Source organism: Pristiophorus japonicus, chromosome 8, assembly GCF_044704955.1.
Source record: "Pristiophorus japonicus isolate sPriJap1 chromosome 8, sPriJap1.hap1, whole genome shotgun sequence".
Taxonomy (NCBI): Eukaryota; Metazoa; Chordata; class Chondrichthyes; family Pristiophoridae; genus Pristiophorus; species Pristiophorus japonicus.
The window spans coordinates 183,495,401-183,518,318 of NC_091984.1; the positions used below are offsets into that span (position 1 = coordinate 183,495,401).

At 47.0% G+C, this 22,918-nt stretch overlaps 1 protein-coding gene across 1 annotated transcript in view; it reads right to left on the reverse strand.

Annotated features, from left to right (window-relative positions):
- LOC139269234 (solute carrier family 2, facilitated glucose transporter member 11-like) overlaps positions 1 to 22,918 on the reverse strand; it is a 54,622-nt gene that overhangs the window by 16,493 nt on the left and 15,211 nt on the right. The window contains exon 7 of the mRNA XM_070888324.1: positions 5,651 to 5,838. Within this exon, the coding sequence (XP_070744425.1) occupies positions 5,651 to 5,838 (188 nt within the window). The remainder of the gene's footprint in view (positions 1 to 5,650; positions 5,839 to 22,918) is intronic.

Consider the following 22,918-nt stretch of genomic DNA (forward strand, 5'->3'; position numbering starts at 1 on the left):
ATAGAGAGGCTAAGTGAATGAGTGGGCAAAAATTTGGTAGATGGAGTATAATGTTGGAAAGTGTGAGGTCATGACAGAAAAAAATCAAGAGCAAGTTATTATTTAAATGGACAAAAATTGCAAAGTGCTGCAGTACAGTGGGACCTGGGGGTACTTGTGCATGAAACACAAGGTTAGTATGCAGGTACAGAAAGTGATCAGGAAGGCCAATGGAATCTTGGCCTTTATTACAAAGGGGATGGAGTATAAAAGCAGGGAAGTCTTGCTACAGTTATACAGGGTATTGGTGAGGCCACACCTGGAATACTGCATGCAGTTTTGGTTTCCATATTTATGAAAGGATATACTTGCTTTGGAGGCAGTTCAGAGAAGGTTCACAAGGTTGATTCCGGAAATGAGGGGGTTGACTTATGAGGAAAGGTTGAGGAGGTTGGGTCTCTACTCATTGGAATTCAGAAGATTGAGAGGTGATCTTATCAAAATGTATAAGATTATAAGGGGGCTTGACAAGGTGGATGCAGAGAGGATGTTTCCACTGATAGAGGACACTAGAACTACGGGGCAGAGTCTTAGAATAAGGGCCACCCATTTAAAACTGAGATGAGGAGGAATTTCTTCTCTCAGGGTTGTAAATCTATGGAATTCGCTGCCTCAGAGAACTGTGGAAGCCGGGACATTGAATAAATTTAAGACAAAGATTGATAGTTTCTTAACCGATAAGGGATTAAGGGGTTATGGTGAGCGGGCAGGGAAGTGGACCTGAGTCCATCATTGTATTAAATGGCGGAGCAGGCTGTCGGGGCCGTATGGCCTACTCCTGCTCCTATTTCTTATGTTCTTATGAGGGATAGTTTATCTTTGTCGCAATCACTAGGGATGTCATTTGTGACTTTGATGAGAGCAGTTTCGGTACTGTGGCAGGGGTGGAAACCTGATTGGTGGGATTTAAACATGGAGTTGCAGGAAAGATGGGCATAGATTTGGAGGAGACAACACTTTCAAGGACTTTGGAGAGGAAAGGGAGGTTGGAGATTAAGCGGTCGTTTGCAAGGATGAAGGGGTCAAGGGTTGGATTTTTGAGGAGAGGGGTGATGACGCCAGATTTGAAGGAGAGGGGGACAGTACCTGAGGAGAGAGAACAGGTAACAATGTTAGCTAACATGAGAGCTAGAAAAGGAAGTTGGTTGGTCAGCAGTTTAGTGGGAATAGGGTTAAAGGAGCAGAAAGTGGGCAAGGTGAGTGTGCAGAGGTCATATGGGGAGATCAGAGAGAAACTGGAGAAAGATGTGAGTTCAGGGCTAGGGCAGGGGGGATCCTTAGAAGAAGTTTGTCCCGGTGGGCTAGGGTATGAAAGGGAAGTGGCAGTCAGCTGATCCGATGGTCTCAATCTTAGAGGCAATGAAGTCCATGAGCTCCTCACCCACACAAAAAACAAACATTCCAATCCAACTTTATTCATCAATTCATCCAATATTACATAACAAAGTGAACTAATCACCCTTGTGCATTCCCTTATTGCCTGACTTCAGTGTGCTTTGCCTGTCCTAGTGCTCCTTCGGCATGGAGGGCAGTAGTCCAGGCTGGCTGGCTGACCGGCAATGGCAGTGGTGGGAGGATAAGTGCTGTCATACTGAGAGGACAGCATGGTGCCACTGCCACTGCTCCGGGCGGCACCTCAGCATTCCTGGCTATCAGAGAACAGATTACTGGATTGTTGTGACACCCTATAAGTCCCTTTCCACAACGGTAAATCTAGCCACGATAGCAGGAGTCTGAGCTTATCTGGCAGCAAGCTGAGCCTGCATGAGAGCAGCCTGAGCTTCCACAGCAGCATTCAGACATAAGGTGGCTTGTGCTGGTGTTGCAATGGAAACAGAGACATCCACCATCAGACACTGCATGATGGTTGGATCCACGAGTGCGCTAATGGATCTGCACATTCCTTCCATGCTGGAAATCATGGGCTTGAACCTCTGCGCAAAGCCCTGTGAAAGGCTTGTGATGGACTCCTCCATGCTCCTTGACATTGCACTCAGGATTTCTGGCAGGCGTGCCAATGCACTAAGCATTTTTTTGAGCATACCCTTCAGCCTTCTGTCGGCTGCCCCACTGAAATCCTCATCTGAGTCCTTGTGTGTGACCTCGCCCTCCAGGGAGCTGGCACCTGGGTTGCACTTTTCCCCTACCCTGGCTGCAGACCACTCATGCCTGTGACTCACCACGTGCAAATCCGGCCTCCAAGCTACCCTCTTAACTCCAAGCAGTGCCGGTATCTGAGCTGGTGGCTGCGAGTGTCAGATTGAGTGACGGTGTTTTCTTTTTCATCACACTCCTCTCCCTGTTCTTGAACCACTTGCTGGACTGGTTGGACTTCTTGGGGCTCTGAAATGAGAAAGGTAGAAGTGTATGGTTGTGGTGAGGGGAAGGGGAAAGCAAGACGTGCATCCTTACACCATGTTCAGCTTGTAAATCAGAAGAGATTGTGGGGTGAGAGGAAAGTAGGATGTGAGGAGGAGGATAACGTATGAGGATACCGGCATCTTGTATTCTTTCAGCCCCGCCGCTGGTCACGAGCTCAGCCATGCCCCTCCCAAGAATGGCCAGCACTGTCTCCTCCATGGAGGTGAGGTGATGCAGGCAAGCCTGTCTCCCGCTGGTTAGATTCTGCTGGCGGCATTATGCACCACCTTTTCCTGCAAGAGAAAGGGAAGTGTGTCAATGAGTGTGGTGCAATGTGTTTGGGTGATGTGCCTGTCATGATAGAATAGCTGGCATTATGTGCAAGGTGTGAGATGTGGGTATGAGGCTTGCAACGGTGGTAAGTGTGCGAGGGTGAGGTGAAGCTATGATTGTGAGGTATGAGTCGTGATTGATAGAGATTGTTGGTCATCATCATAGGCAGTCCGTCGGAATCGAGGAAGCCTTGCTTCCACTCTAAACATGAGTTTTTAGGTGACTGGACAGTCCAATACGAGAACCACAGTCCCTGTCACAGGTGGGACAGATAGACGTTGAGGGAAGGGGTGGGTGGGACAGGTTTGCCGCACACTCCTTCCGCTGCCTGTGCTTGATTTCTGCATGCTCTCGGTGATGAGACGTGAGGTACTCAGTGTCCTCCCGGATGCACTTCCTCCACTTAGGGTGGTCTTTGGCCAGGGACTCCCAGGTGTCGGTGGGGATGTTGCACTTTATCAGGGAGGCTTTGAGGGTGTCCTTGAAATGTTTCCTCTGCCCACCTTTGGCTCGTTTGCCGTGAAGGAGTCCTGAGTAGAGCACTTGCTCTGGGAGTGTAAGGCCCATGCTTTCATATGCCTCAATGAATATGTTGACTATGACTTGGAGTTCAGCCTCTGTATGTGCGCAGACGTAGGCGCCGTGCGCGTACTGTAGCTCGACGTCAGAGGTTGGGGTGGTCTTGGATCTGGCCTGGAGACGGCGCAGGTTGAACAGGTTCCCACTGGTTCTGTAGTTTAGTTCCACTCCAGCGGGGAGCTTGTTGAGTGTGAGGTGGAGCATGGCAGCGAGGAAGATTGAGAAAAGGGTTGGCGTGATGACGCAGCCCTGCTTAACCCTGGTCCGGATGTGGATTGGGTCTGCAATGGATCCATTGGTAAGGAGGACGGCCTGCATGTCGTTGTGGAGCAGGCGGAGGATGGTGATGAACTTTTGGGGAAGCTGAAACGGAGGAGGACGCTCCATAGAGCCTCGCGGTTGACAGTGTCAAAGGCCTTTGTGAGGTCAAAAAAGGCCATGTACAAGGGTTGGTGCTGTTCCCTGCATTTTTCTTGCAGCTGTTGCGCTATAAAAATCATGTCCATTGTGGCCTGTAGGGGACGAAATCCGCACTGTGACTCTGGGAGGAGCTCCTCAGCCACAGGGAGAAGACGGTTGAAGAGGACTCTAGCGACGACTTTCCCAATGGCTGATAATAGGGAGATTGTTGCCGCAGTCGGATTTGTCCCCTTTTTAAAAGATGGTCATGATCACTGCATCTCTGAGGTCTCCCAGCATGCTCTCCTCCCTCCAGATAAGAGAGATGAGGTCATGCATTCGCGCCAACAGTGCCTCTCCGCCATACTTCAGTGCCCCAGCGGAGATTCCATCCGCTCCCGTAGACTTGTTGTTCTTAAGCTGTCTTATGGCTTTTTCAACCTTGTGTAGGGCTGGGGTTTTACTGAGATGGTGGTGGGTAGCATGCTGCGGGATGGAGTCGAGGACACTTGAGTCAAAGGCAGAGTCTCGGTTGAGGAGATCTTCGAAGTGCTCCTTCCAGCGGGCACTGACTGTCCTTGATGATTGTTGGTAGGTGAGTGATGGAGATGTGGTGCAATGAAACTAGTGGTACAGGTGTGGAATTTGGCATTTGAAGGTGAATTGACTGACCTTGACTAATCGTGTGATGTCATTAAACTTCTTCCTGCATTGCGTCCACGTTTTCAGGGCTACACTGCTGGCATTCACCACAGTGGCTATCTGCTCCCACTGCCCATTGCTCTGTTGTCGGGAGGGCCTCCTGGCCTCCTGTGGAAAGAAGACTTTTCACCACCTATTGACCTCTTGCATCAAGGCTTCCAGTGATGCATCAGAGAACCTTGGTGTAGGCTCTCTCCCCTGTTATGCCATCATTAATTGTTCTTTTCCACTATCTTCCTCAGCCTGTTCAATGGCTGGGGATGGCAGGCAGAATGAACTTCGCCTTTAAGTGGTGCAGACTACCTTTAATTGGTGCAGCCTCGCAAAAACTTAGCGCCCTGCTGAGCATTCAGCCACTCAGCAACGTTTTCAGTGCTGGGCTGAATGCCACAATCATGGAAATGAACAGGCAGCACAAAGTTCGCCTGCTGACTCAAGTTGTCCAAAGGGGCGCAGGTTGATTGCACATCGCGATCCTGTGCCCTCTTTCCAGGGAAACCAATTTGAAGGCTGGAGCTGTCAATACACTGGGCACGCAGTATGTATAATACATATACAATTTGGAGTCTTAACTAGAATCTACACAAGTGTCCGTTAATCCACGGGGACATTATTTTATTCTATAAGAGTATACAGGGTGTGCTATTTCCAAAAATGTGGTGGTTGTTTGTATATATTAAATTAGTGAACATCCCAAGGCATTGCTCACAGTGAGACTTAATAAACTTAAAGCCAGTTGATGCTGCTCAGGTACACAGCAGTCGGGGTATTTTTGCGGGTGGGGGGCATGACTTGGCAGTGAGGAAAAGGCTGGGGTGAGAGCAGCAAGAGGTGGCAGGATCGAGCAGAGAGCAGTGAGTGGGGGGGGGGTAAAGGCATGAACATAGGCATGAACATTTGGAACAGGGAAGACTTTTATAGATAGATTGCTATACTGACAGGGTCTACCATCATGTAACCTGCAATGTGTTATAAAAAATGCACGGGGGGGTGGGGGGATCTAGTATTTCCTGCTATCCTGTGTGCAGCACCTGGCTGTTATCCTGACCACACTGCTCGACTGGTCTGGTGCCTGATGATAGCCACAAGGCTAAAAGCACAACACAGCCTTTCGGCTACCAGCTCAAGATCGCCAACTGAGGGCCAAATCACCAGCCATTCTGCTCAAGGTTTACACCAGTGGGGATTATGCTCAATTTTTCAGGCTAGATTTCCAGTGGATCTCAGTCCTACTTACGACATCGTTCCCACATAACTGTATGCCGCAGCTCAGCACGAAGGCGCAGATCAGCTGCCACCGGAAAGATCGGTCTCGGAACAGGTCCCACGGTCTCTTTGCCCTTTGACCTTTGACTGCAGTTTGCTCCTTCAGCATTTCATCTATTTCGGCGGTGAGGTCGACCTCCCCACGTAGTCTCCTTAATGCTGTGGAAATGGAAAGGGCGATTATAGTGGTAACCAGAGGGCCAATCAGACCATACTAATCCTTTCCCCATCAACTCTGGAAGTTGTCTGTATTATCGTATCCTCTTCAGAAGTTCCAGTCGGATAGCCTCTCTTTGATGGCTCCAGATCAACAGTAAAAGGATTTGGAAAGAAGCAGGTTGATGAGACAGTAACTGGAGCCGGGCAGGATTTACATAACTCTGTTCAATTCATAAAGCTGTTAACCAGAGACAATCTGAACAATCATGCAGCATATTTGTATTTGAATTGAGTGACTTGGTTCCTCCCTCAAGCAAAGCCGCCCAGCAAGCAACTAAACTATTGTTGCAATGTTGTGTCAGATTAAACTGGGTTCTGATTTCTGTGAGTAAAGCTGTTTTTCTTTTACTCCTTCATAGAATTAAACAATAAAATATCAAATTCTGGCCGTAAAATTCAGCACCTTAGCGCCGGCAGTTAAGGCCGGTTTGGAGAAAAAAATGGTGCCCGCCTCGCTTCCACCCAATTCTGGCCCAGACACGCTATTTGCCATCTTGGTGAGGGCGATTGTGCGTGCACCAGCAATATACAGAATAGGCAGATCATGACGTCAGTCAGCGTGTAATGCTGATTTGATGCACTGCTTGCCATTTTAGACATCGCTGCTCCAATCAACGCCCTCTCCTAAATACACACAGCTGAACACACGAGGGACTCCCCCACACCAGTGCTATTTAAAGGGATACATCCAACTTGCAGGTAAGTTGCTTTTTACTCTTAGAGGAGTATATATGAATACTGGCTTGCTGGAAGATATTTCTAAGATGTTAAATGTGTAATGGATGCTGCTGGATGTTGGAAAGATGTTGGCTGCTGCTGGAAGGCCTTCTACTACACCACTTTCTCCCATTCATGGAGGCTCTACTTGCAGTCCCCCTCGCACTGCAGCAGGACAGGGAGACGGAGCAGGGGCAGCAAAGAAGACAAGCTGCTCGCAGAGGGAGAAGGGCTCTGAGTGGGAGGCCCTACCCACCTAAGGTCTTCAGGGAGCACTTCTCCTATCTGCACCTAAGCCAGGAGCAGTGTGTTTGGCAGCTCCACTTCACCAAGGAGATGGTCACTGAACTCTTCCATCTCTTGGAACCAGACCTGCAGCCTCAAGAGCAGGGTGACACCGGCTCTACTAGTGGCCCTCAAGGTGACCGTGAATGTTTTTGCCAGCAGACCCTTTCGGGCTGGAACAGGCGAAATGACAAACATCTCGCAGTTCACCATCCATCACTGCATCCGAGAGGTCACAGAGGCTCTGTACTCTACACTTCATTGTCTTCTTGCAAGGAGCATCCGTAAAAGGTGGATGAATTAACTGTGCAAATAGATGTTAACAGATATGATGTGATTGGGATTACAGAGACGTGGCTCCAGGATGATCAGGGCTGGGAACTCAACATCCAAGGGTATTCAACATTCAGGAAGGATAGAATAAAAGGAAAAGGAGGTGGGGTAGCATTGCTGGTTAAGGAGCAAATTAAGGCAATAGTTCGGAAGGACATTAGCTTGGATGATGTGGAATCTATATGGGTAGAGCTGCAGAACACCAAAGGGCAAAAAACGTTAGTTGGAGTTGTGTACAGACCTCCAAACAGTAGTAGTGATGTTGGGGAGGGCATCAAACAGGAAATTAGGGGTGCGTGCAATAAAGGTGCAGCAGTTATCATGGGTGACTTTAATATGCATATAGATTGGGCTAACCAAACTGGAAGCAATACGGTGGGGGAGGATTTCCTGGAGTGCATAAGGGATGGTTTTCTAGACCAATATGTCGAGGAACCAACTAGGGGGGAGGCCATCTTAGACTGGATGTTGTGTAATGAGAGAGGATTAATTAGCACTCTCGTTGTGCGAGGCCCCTTGGGGAAGAGTGACCAAAATATGGTGGAATTCTACATTAGGATGGAGAATGAAACAATTAATTCAGAGACCATGGTGCAGAACTTAAAGAAGGGTAACTTTGAAGGTATGAGGCGTGAATTGGCTAGGATAGATTGGCGAATGATACTTAAGGGGTTGACAGTGGATGGGCAATGGCAGACATTTAGAGACTGCATGGATGAACTACAACAATTGTACATTCCTGTCTGGCGTAAAAATAATAAAGGGAAGGTGGCTCAACCGTGGCTATCAAGGGAAAACAAGGATAGTATTAAAGCCAAGGAAGTGGCATACAAATTGGCCAGAAATAGCAGCGAACCTGGGGACTGGGAGAAAGTTAGAACTCAGCAGAGGAGGACAAAGGGTTTGATTAGGGCAGGGAAAATAGAGTACGAGAGGAAGCTTGCAGAGAACATTAAAACGAACTGCAAAAGCTTCTTTTGATATGTAAAGAGAAAAAGGTTAGTAAAGACAAACATAGGTCCCCTGCAGTCAGAACCAGGGGAAGACATAACGGGGAATAAAGAAATGGCAGACCAATTGAACAAGTACTTTGGTTCGGTATTCACTAAGGAGGACACAAACAACCTTCCGGATATAAAAGGGGTCAGAGGGTCTAGTAAGAAGGAGGAACTGAGGGAAATCCATATTAGTCGGGAAATTGTGTTGGGGAAATTGATGGGATTGAAGGCCGATAAATCCCCAGGGCCTGATGGACTGCATCCCAGAGTACTTAAAGAGGTGGCCTTGCAAATAGCGGATGCATTGATACTCATTTTCCAACATTCCATAGACTCTGGATCAGTTCTTATGAAGTGGAGGGTAGCCAATGTAACCCCACTTTTTAAAAAAGGAGGGAACAGAGAAAACAGGGAATTATAGACCGGTCAGCCTGACCTCAGTAGTGGGTAAAATGATGGAATCAATTATTAAGGATGTCATAGCAGCACATTTGGAAAGAGGTGACATGATAGGTCCAAGTCAGCATGGATTTGTGAAAGGGAAATCATGCTTGACAAATCTTCTGGAATTTTTTGAGGATGTTTCCAGTAGACAAGGGAGAACCAGTTGATGTGGTGTATTTTGACTGTCAGAAGGCTTTTGACAAGGTCCCACACAAGAGATTAATATGCAAAGTTAAAGCACATGGGATTGGGGGTAGTGTGCTGACATGGATTGAAAACTGGTTGGCAGACAGGAAGCAAAGAGTAGGAGTAAATGGGTACTTTTCAGAATGGCAGGCAGTGACTAGTGGGGTACCGCAAGGTTCTGTGCTGGGGCCCCAGCTGTTTACATTGTACATTAATGATTTAGACGAGGGGATTCAATGTAGTATCTCCAAATTTGCAGATGACACTAAGTTGGGTGGCAGTGTGAGCTGCGAGGAGGATGCTATGAGGCTGCAGAGTGACTTGGATAGGTTAGGTGAGTGGGCAAATGCATGGCAGATGAAGTATAATGTGGATAAATGTGAGGTTATCCACTTTGGTGGTAAAAACAGGGAGACAGACTATTATCTGAATGGTGACAGATTAGGAAAAGGGGAGGTGCAACAAGACCTGGGTGTCATGGTACATCAGTCATTGAAGGTTGGCATGCAGGTACAGCAGGCGGTTAAGAAAGCAAATGGCATGTTGGCCTTCATAGCGAGGGGATTTGAGTACAGGGGCAGGGAGGTGTTACTACAGTTGTACAGGGCCTTGGTGAGGCCACACCTAGAGTATTGTGTACAGTTTTGGTCTCCTAACTTGAGGAAGGACATTCTTCCTATTGATGCAGCGAAGGTTCACCAGACTGATTCCCGGGATGGCTGGACTGACATATCAAGAAAGACTGGATCAACTGGGCTTGTATTCACTGGAGTTCAGAAGAATGAGAGGGGATCTGATAGAAACGTTTAAAATTATGACAGGTTTAGACAGGTTAGATGCAGGAAGAATGTTCCCAATGTTGGGGCAGTCCAGAACCAGGGGTCACAGTCTAAGGATAAGGGGTAAGCCATTTAGGACCGAGATGAGGAGAAACTTCTTCACCCAGAGAGTGGTGAACCTGTGGAATTCTCTACCACAGGAAGTTGTTGAGGCCAATTCACTAAATATATTCAAAAAAGAGTTAGATGTAGTCCTTACTACTAGGGGGATCAAGGGGTATGGCGAGAAAGCAGGAATGGGGTACTGAAGTTGCATGTTCAGCTATGAACTCATTGAATGGCGGTGCAGGCTCGAAGGGCCGAATGGCCTACTCCTGCACCTATTTTCTATGTTTCTATGTTTTCTATGTTTCTAAACAGTGAGAAGCAGGAGGAGCAACCGTGTGGCTTTACCAGAATATCTGACTTCCTCATGGTGCAGGGAGCCATCGACTACACACATGTGGGCCCCGCATATCAATGCTGATACCATAACTGCAAACTCACTTAATGTGCAGTTTGTATGTGACCACGGCCAGTACATCATAATGGTGAATGCCCGGTAACCTGGCAGCTGTCATGATACCTTCATTCTGTGCCAGTCCGTTGTGCTAGCAATCTTACAGCTACCAAGTCGAACCCGAGGGTGGCTGCTTGGCGACGAGGGCTAGCAGTTCTACACCTGGCTGATGACGCCCCTCCGCAAACCCACCATTCCTGGCCAGCAATAATAATGCCAGCCATGCTGTAAGAGTGTCATGGATTAGTTGATTTTTAGAATACTTGCTTTTGTATCTTATCAGTAATGGATTTATAATTGTGTGTATGAATTAAATATAAAAGTCTGTAATCATCAACTGTATTCAATGCTAATCTGAATTATATATAACATGTAACCCTTTTGCTTAAAATTAAAAGTCTCCAAGTAAGCTGTAGCCAGACAACCTAGGGTGAGAAAGTGGATTGCTGCAGTCAAGTAGTGAGACAGGGATTTTTTTTATTTGTTCATGGGATGTGAGCGTCACTGGTAAGCCCAGCATTTATTGCCCATCCCTAATTGCCCTTGAGAAGACGGTGGTGAGCCGCCTTCTTGAACCGCTGCAGTCTGTGTGGTGAAGGTACTCCCGCAGTGCTGTTAGGGAGGGAATTCCAAGATTTTGACCTAGCAACAATGAAGGAACGGCAATATACTTCCAAGTCCGGATGGTGTGTGACTTGGAGGAGAATGTGGAGGTGGTGGTGTTCCAATGCGCCTGCTGCCCTTGACCTTCTAGATGGTAGAGGTCGTGAGTTTGGTGTGCGCTGATGAAGAAGCCTTGGCGAGTTGCTGCAGTGCATCTTATAGCTGGTACATACTGTAGCCACGGTACGCTGGTGGTGGAGGGAGTGAATGTTTGTTTAAGGTGGTGGATGGGGTGCCAATCAAGCGGACTGCTTTGTCCTGGATGTTGTCGAGCTTCTTGAGTGTTGTTGGAGCTGCACTCTTCCAGGCAAGTGGCGAGTATTCCATCACACTCCTGACTTATGCCTTGCAGATGGTGGAAAGGCTTTGGGGAGTCAGGAGGTGAGACACTTGCCACAGAAGAACCAGCCTCTGACCTGCTCTTGTTGCCACAGTATTTATGTGGCTGGTCCAGTTACATTAAGTTAATGGAGGATTCAGCGATGGTAATGCCGTTGAATGTCAAGGGGAGGTGGTTAGACTCTCACTTGTTGGAGATGGTTATTGCCTGGCACTTGTGTGGCGCGAATGTTGCTTGCCATTTATCAGCCCAAACCTGAATGTCGTCCAGGTCTTGCTGCATGCGGGCATAGACTGCTTCATTATCTGAAGAGTTGGGAATGGCACTCAACACTATGCAGTCATTAGCGACCATCTCCACTTCTGACCTTATGATGGAGTGAAAATTGGATATTAGCCAACAGTAAGGATGAGAGAGAGTACAGCTAGCCTGGGAACCAAGGTTAGTTGCAGTCGCCACTGTGTTGGAATATAACATCTGCAGTGAATTATAAACGTAAAGGCTAACATCAAGGATCATATCTTAGCCTATGGAGATATGTTCCCTTTGTATTGCCATAGCTACCTCAGATATGAGTCTTGATGATCAAAAACAGATGACGCAAGAGTGTCATCAAACCAAAAACCTGCATAAGCCCACGTGTTATGAACGTGGCATCGTTATGATTGGATTTTGGGTTTGGGTGTCAGCCAGTGATTGGTTCAGGAGTACTCCATAGGTTTTGAATGAGAGTAAGGGTATAAAAAGGGTGTCGTAACAGCCTCAAAGTGTAGAAGATTTCAAGAGTAGAAGACTACAGAAGACTACAGTAGAAGATTTCAGGAAGAATCAAGGAGACACCCAGGAGATGGAGAGATGAGAGACAAGAGACACAGGGTGCAGCTTACTTATGGTTGCGGCTTCTACCAAGAGAATATAAGTCTCAATTATGCTGTGTAAACTGCTGCTCAAATACTGTAATGTATTAAATCTTGCTTGTGCTGAATAAAGTTATATCACTTTCCCCAATACGGGTCAACCTCGAATCATTTGGAACCAGTGTTTCTCTGGGATCTTATGAATTGGCACGCTTAGCTAGGAGGTTGATTTACAGCTGATTCTTTTATAAACTATTCGGTGCTAGCAAGATCCTCGGACAGGCGTGGTTAGCGTGACCTAGTGAGTTAAGGAAGGAAAATCTCCGAGGGTGTAGGACATTGCAATAGTAATAGCAACAAGTTAGTAGAAATGGTGGGCTTGACAGAAGTTGAGCAGGCCACGGATAAAGAGTTCAGAAAATAACGTGTAACTGATATAGTATTGTTTCTGATGAGTCTAGAAGCAGACTCATGGCTCTGGACTCTCTCTATCGCCTTCTGCCAAGTGTCTCTGGGAAAGGTCTAATTAGACAGAGGGAAGCACTTGTTCGGCTATGCAGCCCATTTGTGTGTACAGCGCGGTGACATTTAGAAGCACAGAAAATAAAAGAAGGGGAATATTTGGTAACGCAGAAAATAATAGAGCGAGAAAAAGAATACCAGCAGCCAGAAACCAGGAATCTGTGAACTCAGTAAAGGAAGGGAAAAAACGGGGAAGATGGAGATAAGCTGCTGATACGACAGTTTAAAAGGTGGAAAAAAGAAACATGAAGTTGAAACCATCTCTGAAGCTAATGGTACATGCTGCCAGATTCTGTGCTGAGAAAAATAAATCACAAGATTACAGAGTGTAAGGAACCTTTAAAGGATGCTAGAATTTCAGTTGTGCAAAAGTGTGTGTTAAAGTGTGGAAGTTTTCCTGACTATGAATGTTTAAGAAGTTACAGCATTTCTATTGTATGAAAGTCTTGTCTTTAAAGAAAGTGTCACGTTTGTTTTAGCTCCACGCACTTTTCTGTGCACTAAAAGCTGTTTAACCCTTTGCAGTCTTGCCTTGGACGTTGGAAACATTTTTAATTGATGTTTTTTCTGCAAGCATGTGGTGTTTTAAGTTTGTTAATTGTTTTCGCTATGTATGTATACACGTGTTTTATTTTTGAGATACCTGAGACATGTTTTTGATTTTTGAACCGATTTAAACTGAATATTCTTGGGTTTACGACTGGAGAATATCACCTAAATTTGGTACTCTGAGTTGATAACTCATTACAGGGATTAAATATTTCAAATTTCTGTGAATGTATGAATATTTGAGTATGTTCATTTTAATTTAAAATTGTGCACCCAGAATGAAAAAAAAACTTTGAACTACAATTTATGTTAAAAACGTTGGTGTGGAAAGGCTGACAAAAGCAAAAAGAAAATTTAGCAAAAGATAAGTTTCAGTCTAAGATTTAATCTCAGACTGTTGCCATGGAACCTGGTACTTAATTTGAAATCTCCAAAGCACTTTGATTTGAGTAGAGCTGACGCCCTTTCCCCCTGCCCTGGCTGCAGTTCGGTGACTCGCCATGTGCAGATCCTGCCTCTACGCTACCCTCTAAAGTTCACACACTGCTGTTTTCTGAGCTGGTGCCTGGGAGTGCCAGATCAAGTGACGGTGTCTCTTCTCTATTGCTCTCCTCCTCTAGTTCTTCATTCACAGGCAGGGCTGGTTGGCGTTCTTGGGTATCACAAAGGAGAAAGGCACAAGGATCGGGTTATAGTGAGGGAACTGGGTGCAAGCAAGATGTGCATGCTAACCCCATCAGCAGCTTGTAAGTGGGAAGCGATTGTGGGATGAGGGGAAAGTAGAATGTGAGAAGAAAGATTAGGTATGAGCATACTGTCATCATCAATGCTTTCAGCCTAGCCGATTGTCACAGCCTCAGTGATGGCCCCTCTGTCTACTCCAGCTGGGTCAGGTTCTGCAACCATGACTGCACCTCGCCTATTAGCTCCTCTGGCGATAATTATAAGCCACCTTGGCCTGCAAGAGAAAGGGAACTGTGTCAGTGAGTGTGGTGCAATGTATTTGGGTGATGTGCCTGTCATGGTTGAATAGTTGGCATTGTGTGCAACATGTGAGATGGGTATGAGGCTTAAGTGGCAAGTGTGTGAGGGTGAAGTGAAGCTATTGTGAGGTATGAGTTGTAATTGATACAGATTGTAGATGAGTGATGGGGGTGTGAAGCATTCAGCAGTGCGTGAGGCTAGTGGTGCAGCTGGTGGGATTTGACATTTGAAACATAGAAACATAGAAAATAAATGCAGGGGTAGGCCATTCGGCCCTTCGAGCCTACACCGCCATTCAATAAGATCATGGCTGATCATTCACCTCAGTACCCCTTTTCTGTTTTCTCTCCATACCCCTTGATCCCTTTAGCTGTAAGGGCCATATCTAACTCCCTCTTGAATATATTCAATGAACTGGCATCAACTGCGGCAGGGAATTCCACAGGTTAACAACTCTGAGTGAAGAAGTTTCTCCTCATCTCAGTCCTAAATGGCCTACCCCTTATCCTAAGACTGTGTCCCCTGGTTCTGGACTTCCCCAACATCGGGAACATTCTACCCGCATCTAACCTGTCCCGTCCTGTCAGAATCTTACGTGTTTCTATGAGATCCCCTCTCATCCTTCTAAACTCCAATGTATAAAGGTCCAGTTGATCCAGTCTCTCATATGTCAGTCCAGCCATCTCGGGAAGCAGTCTGGTAAACCTTCGCTGCACTCTCTCAATAGCAAGAATGTCCTTCCTCAGATTAGGAGACCAAAACTGAACACAATATTCCAGGTGAGGCCTCACCAAGGCCCTGTACAACTGCAGTAAGACCGCCCTGCTCCTATACTCAAATCCCTAGCTATGAAGGCCAAAATACCATTTGCTTTCTTCACCGCCTGCTGTACCTGTATGCCAACTTTCAATGACTGATGAACCATGACATCCAGGTCTCGTTGCACCTCCCCTTTTCCTAATCTGCCGCCATTCAGATAATATTCTGTCTTCGTGTTTTTACCCCCAAAGTGGATAACCTCACATTTATCCACATTATACTGCATCTGCCATGCATTTGCCCACTCACCTAACCTGTCCAAGTCACCCTGCAGCCTCTTAGCATCCCCCTCACAGCTCACACCACCACCCAGTTTAGTGTCATCTGCAAACTTGGAGATATTACACTCAATTCCTTCATCTAAATCATTGATGTATATTGTAAAGAGCTGGGGTCCTAGCACTAAGCCCTGCAGTACTCCACTGGTCACTGCCTCCCATTCTGAAAAGGACCCGTTTATCCCAATTCTCTGGTTCCTGTCTGCCAACCAGTTCTCTATCCACGTCAGTACATTACCCCCAATACCATGTGCTTTAATTTTGCACACCAATCTCTTCTGTGGGACCTTGTTAAAAGCCTTTTGAAAGTCCAAATACACCACATCCGCTGGTTCTCCCTTGTCCACTCTACTAGTTACATCCTCAAAAAATTCCAGAAGATTTGTCAAGCATGATTTCCCCATCATAAATCCATGCTGACTTGGACCAATCCTGTCACTGCTTTCCAAATGCGCTGCTATTTCATCCTTAATAATTGATTCCAACATTTTCCCCACTACTGATGTCAGGCTAACCAGTCTATAATTACCCGCTTTCTCTCTCCCTCCCTTTTTAAAAAGTGGTGTTACATTAGCTACCTTCCAGTCCATAGGAACTGATCCAGAGTCGATAGACTGTTGGAAAATGATCACCAATACATCCACTATTTCTAGGGCCACTTCCTTAAGTACTCTGGGATACACACTATCAGGCCCCGGGAATTTATCGGCCTTCAATCCCATCAATTTCCCTAACACAATTTCCCGCCTAATAAGGATATCCTTCAGTTCCTCCTTCTCACTAGACCCTCGGTCCCCTCGTACTTCCGTAAGGTTATTTGTATCTTCCTTCGTGAAGACAGAACCAAAGTATTTGTTCAATTGCTCTGCCATTTCTTTGTTTCCCATTATAAATTCACCTGAATCCGACTGCAAGGGACCTACGTTTGTCTTTACTAATCTTTTTCTCTTTACATATCTATAGAAACTTTTGCAGTCAGTTTTTATGTTCCCGGCAAGCTTCTTCTCGTTCTCTATTTTCCCCCTCTTAATTTTCCCCCTCCTCTGCTGAATTCTAAATTTCTCCCAGTCCTCAGGTTTGCTGCTTTTTCTGGCCAATTTATATGCCTCTTCCTTGGATTTAACACTATCCTTAATTTCCCTTGTTAGCCACGGTTGAGCCACCTTCCCCATTTTATTTTTATTCCAGGCAGGGATGTACAATTGCTGAAGTTCATCCATGTGATCTTTAAATGTTTGCCATTGCCTATCCACCGTCAACCTTTTAAGTATCACTTGCCAATTTATTCTAGCCAATTCATGCCTCAAACCATCGAAGTTACCTTTCCTTAAGTTCAGGACCCTAGTTTCTGAATTAACTGTGTCACTCTCCATCTTAATAAAGAATTCTACCATATTTTGGTCACTCTTCCCCAAGGGGCCTCGCACAACAAGATTGCTAATTAGTCTTTTCTCATTACACATCACCCAGTCTAGGATGGCCAGCTCCCTAGTTGGTTCCTCGACATATTGGTCTAGAAAACCAGTGGTGCTGGGTCCTCAACTATTTACAATCTATATTAATGACTTGGATGAAGGGACCGAGTGTAATGTAGCCAAGTTTGCTGATGATACAAAGATGGGTGGGAAAGCAAATTGTGAGGATACAAAAAATCTGCAAAGGGATATAGACAGGCTTACTGAATGGGCAAAAATTTGACAGATGGAGTATAATGTGGGAAAATGTGAGGTTATCCACTTTGGCAGAAAAAATAGAAAAGCAAATTATAATTTAAATGGAGAAAAATTGCCAAGTGCTGCAGTACAGAGGGACCTGGTGCATGTAACACAAAAAGTGAGTATGCAGATACAGCAAGTAATCAGGAAGGCAAATGGAATATTGGCCTTTATTGCAAGGGGGATAGAGCATAAAAGCAGAGAAGTCCTGCTACAACTGTACAGGGTATTGTTGAGGCCACACCTAGAGTACTTCGTAGTTTTGGTCTCCGTATTTAAGGAAGGATATATTTGCATTGGAGGCTGTTCAGAGAAGGTTCACTCGGTTGATTCCAGAGATGAGGGGATTGACTTATGAAGATAGGTTGAGTAGGTCGGGCCTATACACATTGGAGTTCAGAAGAATGAGAGGTGATCATATCGGAACATATAAGACAATGCGGGGGCTCGATAAGGTGGATGCAGAGAGAATATTTCCACTCATAGGGGCAACTAAAACTAGGGGACATAGGCTCAGACTAAGGGGCCATCCATTTAAAATTATGAGAAGGAATTTCTTCTCTCAGACTTGTAAATCTCTGAAATTCTCTGCCCCAGAGAGACCTGTGGAGGCTGGGTCATTGAATATATTTAAGGCGGAGACAGACAGATTTTTGAGCGCTAAGGGAATAAAGGGTTATGGGGAGTGGGCAGGGAAGTGGAGCTGAGTCCATGATCAGATCAGCCATGATCTTATTAAATATCAGAGCAGGCTTGAGGTGCCAGGTGGCCTACTCCTGCTCCTATTTCTTATCTCCTTATGCAAGGGTGAGAAATGATTGTTTTTTGCACCTTTCTTTATTATGTAATAAATTTTTATTTTGTGTTCCCTCTAAGCAATGATGTGTGAAAGGGCTCATTGGGAGGGCCATGGAAACGCAAAGATGAAGGGTGAAGTGACCATTAACTCATCGGAAACGAGCAGCAATGAGATGGGTCTGCTCTTCCCTTGCAGGGTTTGGATGGCGACGACGCTTCCTGTGTGGCCAGCGACCCGCATCCTGCTGGTCCTCCTCCTCCTCCTCAGGTGCTACTGCTGGCTCGTCCTCCAATGGCTGGCCCCTCATGATTGCCAGGTTGTGAAGAATGCAGCAGATGACCACGAATAGGGAGACCTGCTCAGGCGAATACTGCAACACTCCACCAGAGTAATCCAGGCAACGGAACCTCTGCTTAAGAAGCTTAATGCACTGCTCAGTTAGGCACCTGGTAACTGAATGAGAGTCGTAGGCATGCTGCGCAGCAGTCCTGGGATTGCGAATGGGAATCAGCAGCCAAGTGCACAGTTGATGGCCTTTGTCACCAAGCAGCCACCCGCAATTTTGGTTTGGGCCGGGCACACCGATCTGGTGCAGGATGAAGGCATCGTGGCTGCTTCCAGGATACCGGGCATCAACTGCCACGATGCTGCGGTGGTGGTCGCACACCAGCTGCATAGTGAGGGAGTGGAATCCCTTTCAGTTGATGAACATCTCCGCATTGGTTTGTGGCGCCCTCAATGCAACGTGGGTGCAGTCTATGTCGCCCTGAACCCTGGGGAAGCCTGCAATGCTCACCAATCCAGGCTGCCGTTGCATCTGCTCATCAGGAGAGAGAGCATCTGTCACTTGACAGATGGAACAATGGGCAGAGAACTGAGAAATGTTAGAAATGTCTGCAGTCGCAGATTGGAAAGAACCAGTGGTTTAGAAATTTTGTGCTATGGTCACTTTGGTTGCAACGCTCAGAGCTGTCTTCAACCTTGTCTGAGGCTGCAGAGCTGGCCGCAGGAGATTGCACGGCTCCCTGACTATTTCCTTCCTCAATCTAAGCCTGTGGAGACATTGGTCATCCATAAGGTCGATGAAGGAAAACTGCTGCCTGAAGACCCTTGCACGATAGGGCCGCCTTCCCCCAACTCTATGGTCGGCTCCTTCTATGGCTGTTGGCTCATTGCCTTCTGCCTCATGCTCATTATGCTCCTCGGCCTCTGCAGCCTGCTGCTGGCAAGCACCTGCCTCCTGCGCATCCTGCCTTCTTTCTGTCTTGCCCACTATCTGGTGCGAGGGGGTCAGCGACCTGGCCCCCCTCCTCACGGCAGATCCTTCCTGTGCCACCTCTCTGCGTTGAGGTCTGTCGCCATTTCCACACCCTTCTCTCTGTTGGGTATCAATGGCTGTGCGTCCCTTGCCCACTGCCTGTGGAACCATTGGTGACAGTGCCGCCTTCTCCTGCGTGCCTCCCTGCCGCACACAATGTGCAGGAGGCCTTCCGCTGCCAGCATTGAGCCCATTACCTCTGCAAGCTCAGCCTCCAGAATGAGGCCTCTTGTGGAGTACAGATTGAGGCCTCAGCCAACTAGCATTCAATGCCGCTATGAAAAGGGCGAGTGACAAAGTTTTGAAAACTCGGAAAAATTAACGGCCAAAAAAAGAGATGCATGCAACACCACTTTAAAGTCCGCTGGTGGTCATGTGCCGGCACAGTGCACCGACACAAAAAAGTGTTGGGGGCACCGACAGGCGGCCGATAGACCTTAAAAAGTGAATTTAGCTTCCAGAGCAGAGAGGCTGCGGAGCGCGCTTGATGACATCTTTAACGACGCATCTGCAACAGCGGGGCGGAAGTGGGGAAGCGGTGTGGATTTCCACACCACTGCAAAAACCCCCGAGGAGAATTCCTAATTCCTAATTCCTAATTCCTGGACGCGCAAAACATTACCGCCCCGCTCCGCTGACGTTGCCCTGCTCCGCCGACATCCACCCCAATCATCCGCACACGCCGATAAAGGCATCATCACCATGTGCATCGCCTGATCCCCACCCCGGAGGAGACATTGCCCCAGGATCATTCACTGACCACTTGTCGGTGCCCGTGGCAGGATTTTCTGTCGATGTCCAAACGACAATTTGAACCGCCAGTGGCATTTAAAGGTGCCCTTTGGCTGCCACCATGGTAGTCAGTCAAAATTTGCTTCCGGGTTGAGCCCTTTTTGCGTGAGATTCCATCTTCGGCGATAGTCTGCATCCCAAAGTACTTAATAAAGTAGCTCTACAAATAGTGGATGCATTGGTGGTCATTTTCCAACATTCTATAGACTCTGGATCAGTTCCTATGGATTGGAGGGTAGCTAATATAACCCCACTTTTTAAAAAAGGAGGGAGAGAAAACAGGGAATTATAGACCGGTTAGCCTGACATCGGTAATGGGGAAAATGTTGGAATCAATTATTAAATATGTTATAGCAGCGCATTTGGAAAGCAGTGACAGGATCGGTCCAAGTCAGCATGGCTTTATGAAAGGGAAATCATGCTTGACAAATCTAGAATTTTTTGAGGATGTAACTAGTAGATTGGACAAGGGAGAACCAGTGGATGTGATGTATTTGGACTTTCAAAAGGCTTTTGACAAGGTCCCACACAAGATTAGTGTGCAAAATTAAAGCACATGGTATTGGGGGTAATGTATTGATGTAGATAGAGAACTGGTTGGTAGACAGGAAACAAATAGTGGGAATAAACGGGTCCTTTTCAGAATGGCAGGCAGTGACTAGTGGGGTACCGCAAGGTTCAGTACTGGGACCCCAGCTATTTACAATATACATTAATGATTTAGACGAAGGAATTGAGTGTAATATCTCCCAAGTTTACAGATGACACTAAGCTGGGTGGCGGTGTGAGCTGTGAGGAGGATGCTAAGAGGCTGCAGAGTGACTTGGACAAGTTAGGTGAGTGGGCAAATACATGGCAGATGCAGTATAATGTGGATAAATGTGAGTTTATCCACTTTGGTGGCAAAAACAGGAAGACAGAATATTATCTGAATGGTGACAGATTAGTGAAAGGGGAGGTGCAACGAGACCTGGGTGTCATGGTACATCAGTCATTGAAAGTTAGCATGCAGGTACAGCAGGCAGTGAAGAAGGCAAATGGCATGTTGGCCTTCATAGCGAGAGGATTTGAGTATAGGAGCAGGGAGGTCTTACTGCAGTTGTACAGGGCCTTGGTGAGGCCACACCTTGAATATTGTGTACAGTTTTGGTCTCCTAATCTGAGGAAGGACATTGTTGCTAATGAGGGAGTGCAGCGAAGGTTCACCAGACTGATTCCCGGATGGCAGGACTGACATATGAGGAAAGACTGGATCGACTAGGCTTATATTCACTGGAATTTAGTAGAATGAGAGGGGATCTCATAGAAACATATAAAATTCTGACGGGATTGGACAGGTTAGATGCAGGAAGAATGTTCCCGATGTTGGGGAAGTCCAGAACCAGGTGTCACAGTCTAAGGATAGGGGGTAAGCCATTTAGGACCGAGATGAAGAGAAACTTCTTCACTCACAGAATTGTGAACCTGTGGAATTCTCTTCCACAGAAAGTTGTTGAGGCCAGTTCGTTAGATATATTCAAAAGGGAGTTAGATGTGGCCCTTACGGCTAACGGGATCAAGGCGTATGGAGAGAAAGCAGGAATGGGGTATTGAAGTTGCATGATCAGCCATGATCATATTGAATGGTGGTGCAGGCTCGAAGGACCGAATGGCCTACTCCTGCATCTATTTTCTATGTTTCTATTACTGGGCGTCAAGTTAATGCAACCTGCAATACCTGCCCTTGCTGGAATATGTAGCATTAGCAGAGTATCCCACTGCTTGCAAGTAATGAGCTTAGACCTGGCACTGGACAACCTCCTTCACATTGTGTTCAGCAGGATGATTCACAGAACAGTGCGGCACTGGCAAATATACATGCAGGTGCAGAGGGACATGGAGAGGAGAAGGCAACAGCAGCAGGATACAGAGGGTCAGGAGCAGCATGACCAGGAGGCCGATGAGGAAGGTGGCAGAGCAAGACTCAGGCACAGATGTGGCGGCGGAAGGGTCTTCTGACATCAATTTTCCTACATCAACCTCACAAATGACCAGTGTCTGCGGAGACTGCGATTCAGGAAAGACGTGGTGATGGAGTGGTGCCATCTCCTTCAGCCAGACCTGGAGCCTCAAACAAAGGTGAGGACAGTTCTATCAGTGGCATCCAAGGTCACCATTACCCTGAATTTCTACGCCATTGGATCTTTCCAAGGAGCCACAGCAGATATCTCCAACATATCCCAATTTGCCACGCATTGCTCCATCCGTCAGATCACAGATGCTCTGTGCAAGAGGAGGAGGGGGAACTACACATTTCCAATGACCAGAGAGAAGCAATTAGAGCGGGCAACTAGCTTCTTCAGGATAGCGAGCTTCTCCAGGGTTCAGGGCGTCATAAACTGTACACACGTCGCATTAAGGGTGCCTACCGTTGAACAATCTGGAGATCTTCCGAAGCCAGAAGCGATACCATTCCCTCAATGTGCAGTTGGTGTGCGATCACAAACGCCAAATCATGGCCGTGGATGCCCGCTATCGTGGCAACAGCCATGGTGCCTTCATCTTTCAGCAGATCGGTGTGCCAGGTCTGTTTCGGAGACCAGAGCTATCCGCTCTCCACCTGGCTCATGACTCCCCTTCGCAATCCTACCACTCATGTCCAGCACTCATACAATGACAGCCATTCTGTCACCAGGAGCATTAATGAACAGACCATTGGAATCATCAAATAGCGGTTCCGTTGCCTTGATCGCTCAGGAGGAGTACTACAGTACTCGCCTGACGGGATGCCCCTATTCGTTGTCGTCTGCTGTATGCTTCACAACCTGGCAATCATGAGGGCACAGCCATTGGCTGATGACCTAGCCGTAGCACGTGAGGACGACGAGGAGGAGGAGGAAGAGCTGAGGAGGTTCCGTCGCCATCCTGATCCTGCAAGGGACGTCCTGGACCATCTCTTAGCTGCTCGTTTCCATTAAGCTGGTCGCCACTTGCAGCTTGCTCTGTACATCCCCATGCCCACACCAGTGAGGTCTTCCACACATCATTCCCCACACTGAAATGAGACAAAGCAACAGCGAATAAAGTTTCAAATCCACATTTAT